The sequence below is a fragment of the Solea solea genome, chromosome 4, assembly GCF_958295425.1.
Source record: "Solea solea chromosome 4, fSolSol10.1, whole genome shotgun sequence".
Taxonomy (NCBI): domain Eukaryota; kingdom Metazoa; phylum Chordata; class Actinopteri; order Pleuronectiformes; family Soleidae; genus Solea; species Solea solea.
The window spans coordinates 19,938,051-19,955,292 of record NC_081137.1 but is presented as its reverse complement, the minus strand read 5'-3'; the positions used below and the strand labels follow the sequence as shown (position 1 = coordinate 19,955,292).

The window sequence follows — 17,242 nt, the reverse complement described above, 5'->3', positions numbered from 1 at the left end:
AACTCAACAGGAAGTTGGCTGTTTTGAATTTGGTGTTGTACTGGACACATCAAAGATATGTAGATTCAAAAGGGGCGTGGCCATGTCAACCACTACATGTTAATGTGTCTCATGAGGGTTATTTATTATTATTTATGTTATGTTCATGTGTGTCTTTAGTCTGTTAGCTATTTGGGTTTTTTTTTTTTAACTTACACACTAACTGTATTGTGCACATTTTGCACTGCAGGTTACTTTCGTCTAGACTGTAATATGTCGCACCTGGTAAATACTCCATATTACAAAAAAAATAGAAAACTAAAACTAATAAAAACTAAAATAAAATTAAGCATTTACAAAATATAAAAGCTAATAAAAACTAGCAGACACGCTCTTAAAACTAATTAAAACGAACTCATTTTAAAAACCAAAAGTCAAAACTAAATAAAAAACTAAAACTTATAAAAATTCCATAACTATTATAACCTTGGGCAGAAGACAAAGGGAACATGTGTGCATTTCCCCCTCAAAAAATGCAGTGTCGAATAGAAACAGAAGAATCTACATTTACTACCTGACACCAGAAGATGGCAGTATTGCAACTACATGAGAGAAAACTACCTTTACACGCTAAGGAAGAAGAAAAGGAAAGTGCAGTTGAAACTGATCCACGCTGAGTAAAGTAAGAACTCACCGAATTTGAGTTAAACTAACACTTTAATAACTCGTATATCATCCTTGACAAATCCCGCCGTGAAATCGAAGACCAGATAAAGTACTGTGCTCTTTGACAACGACTCGCTTATTCTGTACATTTAAAATATTCATACGTTGTGAACTTCTTAAGCTAGCTCGGCTACGGCTAGGCTAAGCTCTCCATGGCTCCTCTGCGGGTTCTGTGCATACACGGTTACCGACAGAACGGCAGCTCTTTCCGGGAGAAGACCGGAGCTCTGCGGAAGCTGCTGAAGAAACAAGTGGAGCTGGTGTACATGAATGCACCGCACTCAATCAACAGTGAAGGTGGGCCTTTCATCCTCTGTTCCTGCCTCCTGCTTACACAGTCACTGTTAGTGTATTTAAGAAAGAATATGATATTTATTTGTACATAAACTATGTAATATTTGTAAATGGTACTTGTTTTTGAAGGTCCAGTATGTGCACGCACACAAACACACTAAATTATACTATTTCAATGAGTATACTAATTTTTTATTCAATAATATCTAGGTTAAATGTATTTGTTTAAAAATGAGTAATGTTTTAAATATTTATTTTTTTTATTCTCTATTTTGAACCTTTGTCATTTTGAAATTATTGAGAAAATAATTCTTAATTGTTGTTGAATTTTTGTTACCCAGTCTTACAACTATAGTACACTATTGTTTCACTGATGTGGACGTGAACATAAGCACATTGCTTCATCTAAGACTCACATTAATAATATATAATGTTTATTTTCCAAGTCACGCAAACATCAACGTTAAGTTAATTGATGCCTGACATCAACATACCACTGAATCTGCTTTAACTGGTGCATTGTGCCCTCTAGTGGCCAAACGATAAACTACAAAAATGATATGCAATACCAAAAAGAAAACACAAATGAAAATTGAATGGCTTCTACTATGTATGTGAATGTAGCCATGGTTACAAAAACGAATTCTACCAGTTTAAAGCTGCAATTTAGTTACTGAATTAAATAAAAAACGCCTATATGTTTAAGGTTGCACCTTCTTTGTTAACTGAAACTCTTTTGGCTTTGAGCCATTTTTCAGAAAGAATAAAAGACATTTGAAGAATTCCATCAAAGACTTGAAATTTGCCAGATCATGATTGTCATTATTAATCAGTTTTATTATGAAACAGGTCTGTAAAGTCCATAATGAAAGTAGTAACCAGCTTTTATTAAAATTAGGACACAGCAATATTGGAATCATTACTGGTCACACACTCTGTCTGTTGTGTGTTGAGCATCATAATAATCTTTTTCTTCCTCTGTTCTTTCAGACACTTCAGAGAAGGAGAGTGGTTCGGATGCTCCAGCTCCCGGTGGTTGTGAAGACTCCAGGGGTTGGTGGTTTTCTGATGTCCAGGCTCGGAGCTTCAGTGCTCAGCAGCAGTGCGAGGAAAGCCTGGGCATCGACGAGAGTGTGGCAGTTGTAAGAGAAGCTGTGAAGGACCAGGGTCCGTTTGACGGCATCCTGGGCTTTAGTCAGGGAGCGGCTTTTGTAGCCATGCTGTGCTCTCTCCAGGAGCGACGGCTGGAGCATGAGTTCAGCTTTCGCTTTGCCATCCTTGTCGCCGGTTTCCGGAGCGCGTGTACAGAACACAATACTTTCTACAGCGCTCCCATCCAGATCCCCTCCCTGCACGTGTTCGGACTGGAGGACCGAGTCATTCCTGGCAGCATGAGCAAAGAGCTCCTCCCCTTCTTCCTCGAGCCTAAGGTCTTGGAGCATCCTGGTGGCCATTTTGTTCCTGCTGCCTCTGCTCACAGACAAACCTACCAGGATTTTCTCAAGACTTTCCAATGAGAGGAGCTACAACCTGTGAATGTGTGTTATTTAATGTAAAGTCTTGACTTTAAAAGGAGGCCTTTTCCCTCTTCTCCAGAAAAGGTCAATTATTGTTCTTTCAGGGAATATGTCATGTAGTTGGCAATAAATTAAATGACAGTTATATATTTTATCTCCTCTGGTCTGTCTCTTTTTGTTACCTTTACTTTTTTTATTTAGTATTTATGGACTCCTCCTTTCCTAAAGTGGGATAAAGTACTTCAGTTTTTAACTCCTCTTAGGCGTTGTCCCTGTAAAGAAGTATATATTGCACTGAAATAATGTGGAACTGTTGAAAGAATGATAATTATTGAAAAGCTTTTAGAGAAATTCACACCTTGCCATCATTTCACACCTTCACAACCTCAACTAGTTGCCATGTAATTGTAGATTGTTTGGCATAGGACTCTAATTCTGCCCTAGGAATAGACATTTTTGATTCTGTAAGAGGATCCACTGATCTGTCTGACGTCTCCTGAGGCTGATGTGTCGTAAACCAGCAGATTGCTTGAGAACTTATTTGGGGAATTGGCTAAATATATGTATCAATGGATGTTCCACATGAGTGGTTTTATGGTAATCTCCCTAACAGAAACTAAACCTTGTTCTTCCGTCTATAAAAACAACACTAGAAGGAGAAGGCTGTCATTTTTCAGATGCAGAGAACTCTCCATGACTGCAAAGTTATGTCAAGAATTTTAAGATTCAGAGCCACAGTGGAAAACTTTATTGTGTAAGAAAGGAGTAGTTTTACTCTGAAAAACACCCCCGCAAACAGCTGTACTACTCAATATGTAACTGAACGTCATTTATACAACTGATTAACAGTCTCTGGAGTCACCTTTTTACCTCAATTCTGGGTCATTTTACTCGTATTGACGTTAAATAGCAGCGTGTGAGTGATTAAGTGACTGCTGCTGTAGGTGTTACTTCCAGGGACACACGAAGGTGCTTCCTTCCTCATATGGGGGTTATATAGACAGGTTTATGGGCAACCGTGCAGAGTTCAAGGACATGTTGTTCTATAACAGCAGAAGCATGTGCATGTCAGACTGTGCTGTGGTGGAATTACTTCCAGATGTGCACTTTCTCTCCCTTTCTCTCTCTCTCTCTTCCACTTCCCTTTTGCTTTCATCTCCCACCTCTACCTCTCTTCGAACTCGTTTCATCATCCTCATCCTCTCTATACACTCCACAGCTCTGGGCACAGCATACCATATCTCATGTTTACCATCCATGTAACATGGGGCAACAAGTCTATTTGTGCGCGTGTGTCTCTCCAGATGAACTCCCCATCCAGACCATATGCACTTGTAGGTGGTTAATTGCACTGCTGAGCTGAATCTCGTTGTAAAACACCATCAATTTCCTTTATTGTAAACACATTCCTGTCGTCTGTCGTATGTAAATAATGCGTCACCTGTTTCAACATCTACTGAGCCTAGTGTTGCCACTTTCAAGCGGCTGCCTGGTCTCGTTTCTCCATCGCACCCCTCGTACTTTGCTCTCTCCCGTGCTCCCCTGTGGTCCTTGTGTCCCTCCAAGACCTCACGGCGCACACAGACACACACTCACACACATGGTTTTGATAACAAGGAAGAGACGAGTGGAGAGAGTGAGCGAGCGAGGGAAACAGTAAAAGAAAAACACGTAGGGTTACTCGTGCCAGTAAGTTTTACAACAGAGCCATGACTCTCCTCTCAGGAATCTGTTCCCCCTGTTGCACAACAACCGGGAAATAATGGAATGAGAGACAGAGACAGATGAGGGTGGAGCTATCCTCCTTGTCTGCCTCCCACTCTCCCGTTGCCGCTCCCTCTCTGACTCTCTCTGGCTGTTGCAGTTAAAAAGGGGAGCGTGAGGGCAAAGTCAAGTTTTCACTGCAGCTCAATGGTCACTTTTTCCCTCAGCGGAGTGCCGGGGATGGAGCCGGGGGCTGGAGGGTGCGTCAATGCACAGATGGGCTCTATTTTGATTATGGAGTGTTTGTTGTTATGGGAGACGGAAGGAGGGGAGGGGCAACATGTGTGTCTATATAAGACTTGCACATAAACTCCAAAGAGCCTGGTCATCCCATGGACCAGGCTCATCTGACACTGACTGAATCTGCCCCGTCACTACAGCTCCCACTATTGACAGCCACTCCTGCTGTGGAATAATCTGTGAATACAATAATATTCAGCAGACGACTTGAGATTTCATCACCAGGCCTGTTACTCATGGATTTACACTCAATATTTTTTGTCTATCTGCAAGAGAAGGAGCCGAAGACAGAGGAACCGTTTGGATTTTTTTTTTCACCCCTCTCCTGCATTTTCATATCTCTGCAAAGAGACATTGAACTTTTATGAGTGTAATCGTCTGCATGTGTTTGTGTGTTGCGCTTGGATTGTAAAGTTGGTGCAGATATGATGTAACATCATAGTGGATGTTTTCCAGAGGGGATGGCTTGCGTCCAGCGTCACATGGGATTTAGCCATGCCTCTGCTTCCTCTGTGTGTGTGTGTGTGTGCGTGTCAGTGATGTTTCAAGTGACTTTAGAGGCCCCAGGCAAAAGGACATGGGGGGGGGGGGGCCTTCATCAAAACAAATGGACCCCCCACTTCCAAATTTGTTTGCTGGAGAACAATCTGTTGTTGTTAGTATTGAATTGAAAACCCAAACCAATGTTAAAGCTGCTACAAATTAAACTTTAAAAACTTTCAAATTTAAGTATAAGTGCACTTTAATGAGTGTCAGACCATGGCGTTGTTGGTCAGAAACCCCGCTGCAGAGGCATTAAAGCATTGTTGGTTTTATGGTGCGTTTCAGTTGCCGTGAAAGTTATAAATTGGACGTGGGAAGTCAGATGATGGGTGGTTAGAGATAGAGACGAGCAAACTAATCTCGTCCATGTCCACAGACACCAGTAGGACAACACTGGTGTCTGTGTTTGTCTTTAAGTGATTGGTTTACATCGACATCATCAAGAAAGAAAGTCGAAAACCTGGATATGAGAGCGGACACTCAAACACTCGCACTGTGTGACACGTGTGGCGTTTTTTTTTTAAGGACAGAGAGGTCAAGCTCGGTCACTTGATGTCAGTGAAGAAGAAGAAATAACACAGTGAGGAAGTGTATTAGTGATATCCAGGCCCTAACAACACTCTGCACAGTGGCTGTTCACGTGTGAGCATGTGTGGGTGTGGATCTGCTTTTTTTTTTCTTCCTTTTTTTTCTTCCCCCCCTTCATATGGGTGTGATTTGGTCATTTGTTATTCCATGCCTGCATTCCCGCACGCTTCTGGTTTCTCTTCTTCTGCTTCGCGGTTTTCCTGTTTATGTGGACAAAGTGTACTTTGACTGAAGCCAAAAACTTGTGCGCCCGTTGTCCCCGTCCAGTCCGTCCAGCAGCTGCTGGGTTCTCTCTCCATCCCATCTGTCTGCCCGCTCTCACTGATTCAGAACACGTGACATGTCAATTTATTTGTGTCCTGTTTTTATAAAAAAAAGAAAAAGAAAAGAAAAGCAGATGTGATGTCTTGCAATGTCCTGAGGTCAGTCTGCTCACTTTGGGAGTTTCTGGGTAAAATGTGACAATCCACAACCAGATGTAAACTGTGGATTTGTGATGGACGTATTAAGGTGAGCTGGGGACACAGCTATGGCGCTCTGGAAGCAGCTGACTGATGGATGAAGTCATCTGCAGTCATTTGTCTGCCCGTGTGCTTTGCTGGACTCTTTTAGAGGCCGTGCCTCGGCCCTGGCGAGGAGAGTTGTGGTTTGGCTGTTCTTGAAGGTGCCTAACTGACACTACAGGGGCAGATATTAGTCATCGTGACTGTGGAGGAGAAGAGAGAGAGGGAGAGAGAGAGAGAGAGAGAGAGAGAGAGAGAGAGCCATGTCTATGCTCACATGTCAAAAGAATTAACCCTGTTGCTCAATCTTGTTTTTGTTTCTGCTTATTATTATTATTATTATTATGCATTTTAGAGAGGAAAGATTTCAAATCAGTTCATATCAGTCTATGCACATTTGGCTGAGTGATATATATATATATATATATATATATATATATATATATATAGACGATGGTAATTATCATATTAAAAGTCATAGAACCTTGATGGATATTCACCCTCTCGGCCGTATTCATCCATACTTGCAGTAATGTTAATTCTCTCCAAGTGAAGTGCTCCTTTAAAGGTGATTTGACCGGCAGTGAGAACTTTACCTCTCAGCCCTGAACAGTAAGAGTTTATGTGCTGTTGATTCACAGTCAGCACATAAGCTTTTACGGTGCAGGGACGCAGAGGATAAACAACTCTTCTTTCTTTTCTTCTAGCCTGCACTCAAAAAAAAAACAAATGGTAGCTGGTAGGAGTTTAATAGTTACCTCTGTAAGTCTTCAGAATAACTTGTGATAAAGACAGAGGGTGATAAGGTATCGTAAGTGCAAAGTCTCCGGGCGCCACCAGCTTTGTTGTTTTTATGTGTGTCAAATTCACGCATCATTGGCATTTGGGAAGCAAGCTGTCTCAAGCATGTCTTGGATAAACCTGGTGTAATAGGTCTTTTTCACAGCAGATATTGTTTTACATGAAATAGTACGTACCATACATTTTCTCAGTGTTACAATAAACCGATTTGAGAATGATTTATATTGTTTGTCGGCTTTAGTTTGTTTTTACGTTCAAAATGAAACTGCAGCAAGGCTCTGCTAATGTTGGCATCACACTGACTGAACTGTGTCAAAAGAAAGTGGGGTCTTTTTTTCCCCACAAACTCCTGATTGCAACTGTCTGACTCGGCTGCCACACATCATTTGAGTGACGCTGCTGCACTTACTCCCTGTCAGACTTGAGGAATCTGCGTTCACTCAAAAAGAACTGGTCTTTTTTTGGCACACTTTTTCACCCTCGTTACACACACACACACAGCAGAGCGCTGAAATCACCTGCAACAGTGTCCACAAAACGGCACAATGAGGCAAATGTTTTTGAATTGTTTATTTGGTCTTTATTAAAATCAGGAACATATTCTGCTACAAAATACACAATTTCAACCCTGGAAAAAGTTTGTTCTGAACAGACAAATCCTGACCTGCAGAGGGCAGAGTATCTCTACATATGAGTGGTACTTGAGGAAGAGAGTGGATCAAGGACAAGTGTTTTCTGTGTGTGTGTTCTTGTATGGGTATCTTTGTGAGGACCAAAAAACTTAAACCTACATTTTTTGAGGGTTTAGATTTGGTTTTAGGGTAAGGTAAGGGTAAAGAGCTAGGGAATGCATTATGTCTATGAGTGTCCTCACTATGAATGTTGTGCAAACGTGTGTGTGTGTGTGTGTGTGTGTGTGAGAGAGATATGTAAACATGTGGGTTAGCCCACCCGTGTAGATGCACTGTGTGGTTCAGGTCCCGCCTGCAGGTTACACTGCTGCCCACTGGGAATATTTTTTTTTCCCCCCTTGCTGCTTTGAAGTGTGACTGCTCTTGTCTGATCAACAGAGAGCGGAGCAGGTGGTGGTAGAGCTGGGTGACTCATCCGTTCAGCATGTGCTTGTTGCATTCATTACTGCATTTGAAGACCAAACCTGAAATAAACTAATTTTATCCAATAAAAAAAACAAGAAGTAAAAAAACAAAAAAAACAATGTGTCATGTGCCAGTCTTTGAACTAACTTTGAATCAGATAACATGTTAACATATTCAAACAAATTATCCTATGAATAAGAGGTCAAACTTGACATTAGTGCACACAGATGAGTTAATGCCCTCAGAACTACTTTCTGAATGAGAGGAGATCACTCGCATACAAACTCGGGTCTCTTTTTTTTCCCCCTCCCCGATGTTAACTGTCCCTAACGACCATGGCTGTAGACTGTTACCATGGTGCTGATGCTAGAGTAACAATCTAAAGCCACGGTCGCCATGGAGACAGCAGGAAGTGAGGAGGAGCCGGCGTTGGCATGGCAACTGGAGACTGGGAACCGCGAGGTCTCATTGGTTTGCGTGTGAACATTACGCACCGAGATCGTGCAGGACTCCCCCAATGCAAGCCCACACAGGTTTCCTTACAGAGCCAGAGAGAAGAGACGCACACAGAAAGAGAAACCTTCAGCCCACGCAGTGAACTTCAGCCATCAACCATTTTAGTACCAAGCAGTATTTTCCAGTAACTATTATTTCACGGCGACATGGCCTCGTCTTGTGCATGTTGCTCTCCCGGCACGGTGTTTTGGTGCATTGCCAGGCTTCAGTAGCCATGACTGTAGACTGTTACTGTACCATGACACTGTATAAGCAGTAAGCAGTCTAAAGCCAAGGTGCTGATGCTCTGGCCAAGTGGGAAAGATGAGTGAAAAGTGACGCATGCTCCACTTGTGGGATCCTGCAACAGAAGAAAAGAGGGGAGGATAGGGGTACCAAGAGGGAGATGATGATCAATACAGTTATTGATGATCGGGGGAAATCCCTGAGACCTAAACAGCTGTTTTGGAAAGATGCTGGAAGCTGCTGCTACCACTCTAAACTGTATTTTCTCCCCATAGAGCTTGAAGTGTATTATGCATTGTTGTATAATTACTGCTGTACAGTAACCTGGAGTAAAATGCAGATTAATAACGTTTATGCAATTATAAACGTTAATTGTTCATTTATTTACAATTCAGTCAGCTACACCACCATCTATACCATCACTCGGTTAAGTCATAGTCATAATATTGAGGTGTTACATAAAGGTAAAGTTATTGTGGGGAGCCATTTTAATTAAGAGCAAAAAAACATAAGAATTTACTTTCAAACTTTTTGAGACATTGTTTTCCTGCCTCTGACCTACTTAGTGTTCATGTGTATGCAAACGTGTGTGAGAGAGAATGGCAGAGGGAGAAAGTGACTGAGGCAGACTGACAACAAAAGAGGAGATGGAGAGATCTCGTTAACTGTTTTTTTTTATTTAAACAGTATGTTAGCTGCACTAAATATGGAATAGATTTTTATATAGAATTATTTTTATCTATCTATCTATCTATCTATCTATCTATCTATCTATCTATCTATCTATCTTCTCACCCTAATGCCTGAATTATGAGGTGAGGTTTACTTTGGGGGTTCACTGACTTACACTGGAGGCAGGTACATTCAACTCAAAAACTCCTAACACCAGTCAAACAATCACAATAAAAACCCATTTATTTTTTCTTTTGATGGACATTTCACACATGAATGTTGTGAATCCCATTCCGTGTCAGTTCACAGCACTGTTTAGTGACAGGAGTTTAAATATATCTATTTCTCTGGGCAACTAAAACGCCTTCGCTCCAACAGGATTTTCCTTTCATCTCGGTTCAGCACCACGCTGCGTGGGACAGCGACACAGACGCCCCGAGCCACGGCGCTGTCCGTGGTGCTGAAATGGACGATGGCCGAGACTCTGACAACAGAGAGGCGACTGAGAAAGTCTCATTTTTTAACAGCAGACCGTAGAGAATGAAACGCATCTAATGACTTATTGGGTGAATCTTCACGTCCATCGTTCACAGAATCTGTCCGAGGTGGACCAGGCTGCAGCCTCTGCGGTCTCTGCTGTACCATAAGTGAATAAATGATTACAATCACGCGTCTCAGTGCTCGTCAGTGAAGTCACATGCCCGAGGGTAAAGGTATGTGACGTCACGCCGCGAGCACACCAATCACCTCTCGTCCCATTCTGCCGCCCAGCTTATCAGAGCGCGTGGGCAGTGGCTTGGTCTGGCTCGGTTTCCGTGGCACCGGGGAGAAACCGCTATGACTGTGTGGGCTGTGTTCACGAGCATGCGGATCCTCCAGTGCACGAAATACACGCAGGAATCATAAAAGCGTGAGCTCTGAATCTGACCACTCTGAACAGTCTCTGTCTGTACTTTAACCCGCGAGAAAAAAAGATGTATTTGATTTATTGGAATTCACCAAACTAGGTGACATAAATCGGCTTAATGGTGGTGCTGTTTATAATACTTATCAATATTAATATCAATAATAAAACACTACAGTATCTCGATGGCTTTGCAAACACATCATTCACACGCTCTGATCGCAACAGCATCCGCAACAACAAATTGTGAATGAACAAGAGGTTTCATTGACTCGCTTAAACCCACTCCTCCCTCGCGCTGTCCGCGTGCACGACCCCGTCACGCTGTGCGCGTCGTTCGCGCCCCCGCACACCGGAGAGGATCACACTGCGGTGTGCGCGTGCGTACGTACGTGCGAGCGAGCGAGCGTGCCCATGATGCCTTTAAAAGGATTTGTAGTAAGTGACTGCGTATCATCTGCAAAGTGCGCAAGAATGACGCAGAGCTGACTTCACTGCCTGGCGACGTCACAGGATTGACACTGAAGGGGGTGGGAGGGGAGAAGTAAAGAAAGCGCCGACCGGAAGTGCATGAAGGGTAGAGACGGGGGAGGAGGGGGTGCGCCACACCGGAAGAAAGTGATGGCTATAATGTCATCACTATCACCGGAAACCTCCCAGTGCCACGCGCTCCCGAGTATGCTGGAGTTGGTGAGGAGCACACACACACATACACCCTCCTCCCCCCCTCTCTCCCTCATTAACACACTCCTCCTGCACATACACGCACACAAACAGTAAGAGTGTGTGCGTGTCCCCTCTTGTCTGCGTGTAAATTGCACGGTGGCATTTTCTCACCTGGACAAATCCACAGAGATACTGGCGCAACCAAAAAACTGGGTGAGATTCCGAATCAAGTGCAACAACAACAACCACCAGCAGCAGCCCTGTGGCAGGTGAACGTGCATGAGCATCAACATACAGGGTGATGATTCACATCACCTGATGGTGCTGTGCGTAATTGGCGGGGGGAGAAAAAAGTGTGACATTCTGATCTGGCGATTTTTAGCCGCAGCTGTATTTGTTTTATTTTTTTGCTGGTTGATGCAGCTGACGGCTGCCCACATGGAAGAGAAAATGAGTCACACTGCAGCAACTTCCAACCAGAGAGTGGAGATGAGAACAGGGTCTATCTAAGCAGACTGCGAAGCTTCTCAAAAAAATGCAGTATATTGTCTCTTTTAAGGGTCCTCAATGTATACCAGGATACAGATGAAGTCATACAGAAACACAAATTAAACTTACCTTAGTCAAAGTTCCCAATATGAACAAGGAGGTGGCTCGTTGCTGTAGAAACGCGTCTCAACTCTATCGCAGTCTTCATCGGCACGAAACTGTGTGCGCAAAAGCTGTGCCACGCTGTGCCCGCGCGCACAGACGCCGTCGTCCCTCTCCTTCAAAGTCTCTTCCCATACAGACCGGGCTCTCCCATCAACCGTAGGCTTTTTATAGAGATCCCGTAGTAACTCGTGGAGGCAACAGGGAGGGGTGGAGGGGGAGAGAGGGGGAGGAGGGAGAAGAGGGAGAGCTCATTCAAAGATTCACCTACACATGTACGTGCGTAGCCCACGTCACTGAACGGTGTGCAGCTATTTATAAAGGGGAGGGGAGAAAGTATAGCCTGAATCACAGTGCAGGTCTTTTTTGGAAAAAGCAAGGATGAAAATAGCACGTATGTTGTGTGCGCGCCACAAGAAAACCACCGACACACAAATCAAGTCGGATAAAAAACACATTGAGGCTCTCAGATCCATCCATTAATACGCCTCCATCACTATGATAGCGATTTGACATAATTAGTACTTGTTATATTTCCCAGGCGATAGATTTCACTGACGTCGACGAGGATCACTGTGTGTTTTTGTGGCAGGAAAAAAATATCTATGATGATGAAACTGCTTCTGTCTGTCTGTCTGCCTGTCTGTCTGTCGTGCGATATTATATCCACTTCTCGTGGATGACACTCGAAGGTATCAAACATTTACTTGTTTGTGCCAAGTTAATGAGTTCATCAATCTCACAGCCTCGGTGCAGCCACTGAAGAAGATCAAGAGAGACTAATTGTTTGGAAGAAGAAGAAGAAGAAGAAAAAGCCATGATTTGAAAGTTAACACCTGGGGCTGACACTTGCGATCAGGCGTGTTTAACAAAACATCGTGATGTTACGACAGGCAGATGAATCACTGCAGCTGTCCACTTTGAATGATTGCTGCAGCGAGTTCTTCTTTCTTTCTTTTTGGAAGTTGACTTTCAAAAAAAAAAATGGTCCACGTGCTCAACTTATATATTCCAAATGTGTTTGGATACCTCAGGGGAAATTAAATGAGACAGGAGTCGTGCGTAAATCCATGTGTTGCACTCTCGCAGTGCATTCGGGGAGATTTGGGGGAGACCCTCGTGCGTAAAGAAGCGTGTCAGACATGCGTAGGCGGTTGTGCAGCGAGACTTGTAAACTATAGACGCCCTCTGGACACGGAAACTCGCCCTTCTACAGGTGTTCGTTCTCTGGGGTTGACAGAACACAGTCACGCCACACGACAATTGACGCTGAGAGACATTAAATGTCCTCCCGCGCCTAGAAAAACACGGTAGGATGGCGCGCCTTTATCCACAAACTACTGCAACACGTTATAAACTAGTTCTCTTCTTCTAATCACCTGTCAATTTTAAGTAAAGTTGCAAACAAACCAAATTTAAAGGTGTCCACTACTTCTTTACCAAACTTGAACACAGTAGAATTTGACTTATCTTAAAGGTAACATAGTCAAATGTGGGTGAAATGATTTTAATTGGTCAGAAATTGAAAATAAAATAGCCTACTTAACGTTTTAAGGTTTAAAAACACCTGATTGTATGAATGACTGCGTGTCATTGCCCTAAAATGAGGCTTTTATATTTGTATCATCAAGCCTTGATGCTAAATGAAGGCGACAGGTTCTTCAACACACTTGGAAGGGCAGAGTGAGGTGAAAACTTGGCACACTTTGTACACAAAAAGGTTTTTGGACTTTCCAATAACAAAAACCCCTTAGCACGGAGGTGTTTGTTGTTTTTTAATGTAAAGACTAATTTTACATCATGAATACATTTTTATTTTGCGTTATTGTTCTATGTTAACACTGTATTTTGTGAAATTCTATGAAATATCATCAGACATATTGTTATTGCAATATCAGATGATGGTGATATCATTTTAATATCGTCCACCCTTACAGAAGAGTTGCTTTTTCCTTAAAAAATGCTAACTTTTCACTTGACCGGTCCCCTCCTGACCAGAACTAATGCTCAGTTTGAGAGCCCTGCTTTAGCAGGATACTTAAAGGTCCAGTGTGTAAAAAAATAGTGACATCCAATGGTGAGACTGAAGTCCTTTACTTATCTTACCGTATGTTAGGGGGCTTGTGCGTGCAAAAGGCTCATTCTAAGGCTACAGAAACCAAACTATTTTTTATTTTAAAGTGATTATATGCTTATTAAAACATAGTATATTCAATTTCAAATCTTATACGTGGGGCATTTAAAGAGGACGACATTGAAGTATCACTTTTCCTCGAGGTCATTATGATCCTTGACCTGTGGAGAGGACCACAAAATTAAAGAAGTATAAACCCAGAACCCAGATTTTCTCTAGCAAGGACAGTAAAATGCTTATATTTGTTCAAATACATAGGCTTCACCTGGTTTTGCTTCAGGTTTTGACAACGCCACACTTTATTACTTTTATTCTCTTCAGTAAATGGGTGGACAGGCCATTCCTGTCTAACATTCTTGTTTTGTAATCTGTGAAATGACCTTATTTTGCCTGAAATAATCTTATTTATAAACTGTATAAAGAGTTTCCACATTGGCGCTAACCGTTGAGCTCTATGAATATTTCACAGTACTGACTGTTTAAGGGTGACGCAATGTGAACAGATGCATTGACCATTCCACCCATGACTTCTAAATCTACATTCACACCCCCCTCTAGAGGCTGCCCACAGAGATGTCTGCCTCGCCGAAGAAAGAACGTCTTTGCAGCGCGGCTCGAATTCCGGACCATAAGTGGAACACAGTGGAAAGTCAAGACATTAAATTCAAGTCGGTTCTCCGCCAAATTTTTAGTTCGCTGTGTTTTAATCCCCCTGCCTCGGAAGTGATTGCAGCAGAGGAGGGACACAGTCTGTGTCTTACTTCAGAACTGTAGAATCTCCACTGACTGCAATCAAACAGCAATTTGAATGTGCTGACGTGTGGTGGAGGACGAGTATTTGGTGAGCAAGCGTGTGTGTGTGTGTGTGTGTGTGTGTACACAAGCGTATACAATGTGGATATGGGGCGGGGGTGTTTGAAAAAGTATGAATGAAATTGTTCTTCACTCAGACCCTCACTGACATGACACTCCCACTTACTACAAGTCTCTTTGTGTCATTAGTGCAAAGCTACAGCTATTGTTTTAATTCAAATGAACAGGATTATGTTCCAAATGATTCAACCTTGTGCTTCTTGTTTTGACATGTGATCGGTCCACAGGCACTCTGGCCTCAACTCACACTCCACATCCAGCATATACTGTATCTCAGATCTTTAATCATCATGAATCAGGATGCAGATTATTTCCTGTTTAAATCTCGTATCTGTCTGTCATGGCTAGTTGTTGGTTCTCTCTCTCTCTCTCTATCTCCTCATCTGTATTCCAAACAGAGAATGCAGTCAGATAAGAAAGAAGAAGAAGAAGAAGAAGAAGAAGAAAATGTATCCCTCCCATACTCCTCTCCCTCCTCACAACCGCCTACCTTTCCTACCCACCTCCCCTTCTCCCATTCTGACTCATACTGAAGTCCCAGTGAGCCCCTGCACCCACCACCCCACCCTCCACTCTCATTTGTGTTTTCTCTCCCTTTGATTGCCAAGCTGGCTCCAACACAGCGAGCAGGGCAAGAGAGAAAGAGCAAGAGAGAGAGAGAGGGGAGGAGGAGGTGGAGGAGGAGGACTCTGCTGCCAAACGTGCCCATAATGAGGATTCTGTCAAAGGAGAGCTGGGGAGGAGGAGAGTGTGTGTGCGTGTGTGTGTGTGGGGTGGGTGTTAGAGAAAGATGGAGGTTCGGAAAGAGTGGGTGTTTATTAGTGAAACCCCCCCCGTCCCCCCACCCCCACATCGTTCCCTTCACTGTCTCATGTGCACCTCTTCACAAACCCACACTCGAACCTCCGCATGCCCCCCCCCCCACACACACACCCACCCACATATGACAACTCACCTATGGACTTTGAACATGTTTGTGTATGTTTATCTTCTTGTCGTGTGTGACGGAGTCAGAGGAGGACGACGCGTGTGTGTGTGTGTGTGTTTCTGCAAAAAAAAAAAAATGACTTCACCTGAGATTGGGACAACAACGCAGCCCCCGTTCGTTCATTACACGGCGCCGCGGGATGCCAAGGTCATCTGTCACTGTGCAAAGTCATATGCTGTCTCTTCTCATCCGCTCTAACTCCCAACAGTGACTCACACACACACACACACAACTTCACATTATGCCACAGTCATATGCTCGATGTAATTAACGAGCATTGCCAACTGTACAGTGTGTGTGTGTGTGTGTGTGTGTGTGTGTCAAAGTGTGGGTAGTTGCATGTGCGTGTGTTTGAGGGTTTTTGTCTGTGTTGGAATGAGTGCATCTGTGAAACAGTCAGAGCAGATGACTATTAAGAATGATATATGGCTCTTTATTTGCCTTTGAATCAAACTACAGTATTATGCTGCACCTAACCGAGTAGAAGCAAAGCTAGATTTCATTTATTACCAGAAATTCCCAGTTAGTTTTGAGTTTATATCAAAATCCAAAAGTCGCATAGACTCCAACCATAGTTTCTAATGTCAAATTTCAACTTAAATTATGAGGATTGAATGTTTTAACAGCTGTAATCAGGAGTTGAATCCAGAAAAGATAGTTATATGCGCTGGTTAAACAGACAGTGCTGCTTGTGCAGTGATGATATACAGTTCTTTGATTAATGTTTCTAATAAAACTTTCATTGAATGAGGTCATGAAATGTTGCCTGGCTACAATCTGCATTGCATGTTGCACTCATTTAAAATTCTCTGTATATTGTCATGGCTTCTGTGCTTTCACACGTCACTCTGTGTACTCTAACCCACAGTGTCTTCTCTTTTTTTTTGTTCATTCCTCCCTCAATTTTTTTGTGTGTGTGAATTATACATTAAAACTGTTGCAATGGATATTCTCCAAACATCTAATACCAGCAAAGATGCGTCACACAAGCTTCTGGCTCTGTCTGTCTGTCTGTCCTACCCACACACCTTTTATTTCTCTCACACACACACACCTCTCAGGATGAGGATCCTATTTCAATCGACTCACTTTCTTCTTTATTCTCTTTAATTTGTTTCAGTCTCTGTTAATTTGATTTTTTCAGCATTTTCAATCTTTTCCATCCTCAGCCACAACGTCCCGCTCCTGTCTCCACCATTCTCCCCTGACTGTATTCCCCCATCTGTCCTCCTCCTCCTTTACTCCAGTCATCTCTAAAAGTCATCTCCTCCCACCTCCCAGTGCACCAGTGGGGGGGGGACAGACACAGAGGGAGAGAGGGAGAGAGAGGGAGAAATGGAGAAAATGAGATGGAGGCAGAGAGATCTAGATATGATTGAGCTGGTGAAACCCCCCTGGTGTCAGAAATTCACCTGCAAAAACTCCCCTGCTTTTCCTCATCTGTATGCACAGTCTCTCCTCCTCTCCTCTCCTCCTGCATCATGCCTCCTCACCCCTCTCACTCGGCTCCTCACCTCTCTCCCTCTCTCTCTCTCTCTCTCTACCTTGCTTCCTCCCCCCT

At 43.1% G+C, this 17,242-nt stretch overlaps 1 protein-coding gene across 1 annotated transcript; it reads left to right on the top strand.

Moving 5' to 3' along the window:
• The first annotated feature begins 603 nt into the window (after positions 1-603).
• On the top strand, positions 604-2,670 carry ovca2 (OVCA2 serine hydrolase domain containing). The gene is made up of 2 exons (XM_058627665.1): positions 604-1,002; positions 1,990-2,670. Exons 1-2 carry the CDS (start codon positions 858-860, stop codon positions 2,514-2,516), a joined length of 672 nt encoding a protein of 223 aa, XP_058483648.1. The 5' UTR covers positions 604-857; the 3' UTR covers positions 2,517-2,670.
• The last annotated feature ends 14,572 nt before the right edge of the window (positions 2,671-17,242 follow it).